Here is a 3,018-nt window from a genome sequence, read left to right as displayed (position 1 = left end):
GCACCTCAAATGAACAGGGCTTAGCACTAGTAGGCACTAAATAAATATGGATTTGGCAAAGGGCATGTGTTAGTTCATTTTCACACTGCTGTAAAGAACTGTCCGAGACTGGAGAGTTTATAAGGGAAAGAGGTTTAATTGATTCACAGTTCCGCATGGCTGGGAAGGCCCCGGGAAACTTACAATCATGGTGGAAGGCAGAGTAGGCACATGTTACACAGTGGCAGCAGTGAGAGAGACAGTATGTAGGAGGAACTGTCAAACACTTACAGAACCATCAGATCTCGTGAAAACTCACTATCATGAGAACAGCATGGGGGAAACCGCCCCCATGATCCAATCACCTCCCACCAGGAACTGCCCTCAGCACGTGGGAATGATGGGGATTGCAGTTGGAGCTGAGATTTGGATGGGGACAGGACACAGAGCCAAACCCTGTCAGGGCAGAAACCTCTAAGGCTTTACGATCGCAGATCCACTGCACTGCAGCCACCCCCTCGGCTGCACAGACATTCCCTTTCTCGCACTTTGCTGCTGGAATCACTGGTCTTTTCACCTTCATAGGAGGTGTCACTCCAAGATGTCCGGAAAGAAATCAACTTCTGCCGCAAGGTGAAGCTGCCCATCATCGGGGTGGTGGAGAACATGAGTGGATTCATCTGTCCTAAATGCAAGGTGAGGGCGCGTGGGGCCGCCAGGCGAGCCCAACAAGGTCCTGCTCTCATGGTTGAGGAAACAATCGAAAGGCTGCTCTGCAAACCGTTTCTGCTTTCCCAGTAATTTTGGGAAGTGGAATCACAATTAAAATCCCTTTCTGCTGACTGAAGGAAAGTTCTTTTGGTGTTAAGTGTTTCACATTCAAACTAAACCTTTTTTCCTAAAATGTGGTCCATCCTTGTGATTCTACAAAAAAATGATGTTTCGTCCCCTTTGAATTTGCTTTGCAGAAAGAATCTCAGATATTCCCTCCCACGACCGGGGGTGCGGAGCTCATGTGCCAGAACCTGGAGGTCCCTCTCCTCGGCAGAGTGCCCCTGGATCCACTCATAGGTGGGTGACCCCCATGTGGGGCGGTACCTCACTCCTCAGTCAACCCCACAGGCATGGTTCGGGCACAATGGGGGCAGCTACGGAGAGGGGCAATGGAAGGAGGAAGGTTAGTAGGGCGCTGGAGCCAGACCCACCCTCCAGCTGGCACCCCAAGAGGCCACCAGGAGAGAGGCCAAGACCCCTGTGGGCAGGTCGTGGGAGCAAGCAGGCCTCAGGCAGAGGGATAAGGCCTGGAAGAACGGGGTAGAAGTTGGTGAGGGTGCTGGTGCCAGGGGACTGAGGAGGGTGCCTGATAGAGGGGCACCAGGGAATGGGCATGGCATCCAGGTTACAGAGAAGGGCAGCCTGAGGTGAAAAATCCCTCAGGAAGGAGCCCAGCCTCCTGCGCCCCGAGAAGCCAGCATCTCACAGATGAGGCCCCTTTGTCTCCAGCACTAGGACAGACGGGAACGCGGATCACTGGCCTGCTAGCAGGGGCCAAGTTCCCAGCAAATGCTCTTCTTCAGTGCCTGGGTCCCCCAGGATCCCAAGAGATGCCCACTCCCTGAGTGGCCCTGGGGCTGAAGGAGGGACGGGGTTCACGTCTCCACCCACATGCCTGCAGGGCACCCACTCGCAGCGGGGCGCTGGGCAGGGCCTACACTCGACGCTGCTCCCCCAGCAGGCTGCTGTCCGCCAGGACCGCAGAGCCAGGTGGGCCTCCATCACTGTTACTGGGGCCCACAGTGGGGCTCCTGCCGGGGGTCCAGCACTAGCCTTTAGGTCTGAGGGGAGAACAGAGAGAGAAGGCTGGAGGGGAGGCCAGGGTCCAGGAGTGCCGGCTGCACCCACACCTCGGAACTTCTACTTCATTTGTCAGGGAACCAAGGCCAGTGAGAGGTGTCTGCGGGGATGGGAGCGAGGGGGATGGGAGCGAGGGGGATGGGAGCGAGGGGGATGGGAGCGCGGGGAATGGGAGCGAGGGGCTGGGCAAGGGGCAGGGCGGGTAAAGAATGCCCTGGCCAGGAGGGTGGAGGCCTAGTGCTTGGGGAGAGGGCGGGGAGAGCCTGGAGACTGGGAGCGGGAAGCCACAAAGCCACGTGGGGAGCCTTGGGGAAGGGCCTGGCTGCAGGGGAAGAATAGGAGCCTATGAGAAACAGCTAAGTGTCTGAGTGTCAGTGTCACATACCTGGGAGCAGGAGGCTCGGGGGCAGCTACCCTGGGATAGAGGTTCAGGATGAGGCCCTGGGTTCTGGTGTTGGTATAGAAAGGAAGGGACACACACAATAGAGAAAGTGACGGCATCTGAGGGTCGAGTTGCCCCTGCTGCCAGTACAAGCCACCTGGAGGAGGGTCTGTCCCTCAGAGACAGTGAGGACAGGTTGAGGGAGGCCAGGCCTTCTGGGGTGCTGTGGATGAGGGGCTTGGGGGCTTAGGTTGTCAGCAGGCTCTGGGGTCCGTCAGGAGAAGGTGGTTCGTGTCCATGCAGTTGAGTGTTGAAGCCATAAGACGTGGACAGGATTGCCAAGCGGGAGCCGGGAGGACTGTGTTAGGGGACAGCTGCCTTGAGGAAGTGGTGGGGGAGTGAGTGCGAGGGCCACTCTGAAGATGGGAACAGCCCGGGAGAACGCCAGAGACCCTGTGTGCCCCGGAGACTGTGTCCCCAAATCCTTTTTCCCTTATTCCCACATCCCACAATACTTCTCTGGCATGTGATTTCCCCAACAAAATGCAGAAAAGTACAGCTGCTTTCTCAGCCTTCCCCAGCATTATAAAACACTCACCAGGCAGCTTTTGCAGTGGCCGGAAGTGGTGCTGAGAGCTGCCCTCTAAGGCCCCTGGAGGCAGTCAGGCTGCGTGAATGGATGTGACTGGGGACGGGAGCTTGCAGCAGCCCAGGGCACATCCATTCCTGCTAGCCTGCGCCTCTGCCGCAGTTCAGCTCTGCCGAGATGGGATTGGTAGGCAGGACATTTGTCAGGGGAAACA

At 57.3% G+C, this 3,018-nt stretch overlaps 1 protein-coding gene across 1 annotated transcript in view; it reads left to right on the top strand.

Annotated features, from left to right (window-relative positions):
• The window catches only part of NUBP1 (nucleotide binding protein 1), a 45,417-nt gene that overhangs the window by 37,464 nt on the left and 4,935 nt on the right, over positions 1 to 3,018 (top strand). The window contains exons 7-8 of the mRNA XM_011988133.1: positions 565 to 675; positions 948 to 1,050. Coding sequence (XP_011843523.1) covers positions 565 to 675; positions 948 to 1,050 — 214 coding nt within the window. The remainder of the gene's footprint in view (positions 1 to 564; positions 676 to 947; positions 1,051 to 3,018) is intronic.

Source organism: Mandrillus leucophaeus, unplaced genomic scaffold (genome assembly GCF_000951045.1).
Source record: "Mandrillus leucophaeus isolate KB7577 unplaced genomic scaffold, Mleu.le_1.0 Scaffold323, whole genome shotgun sequence".
Classification (NCBI taxonomy): Eukaryota; Metazoa; Chordata; class Mammalia; order Primates; family Cercopithecidae; genus Mandrillus; species Mandrillus leucophaeus.
This window is presented reverse-complemented; position numbering and strand designations above follow the sequence as displayed.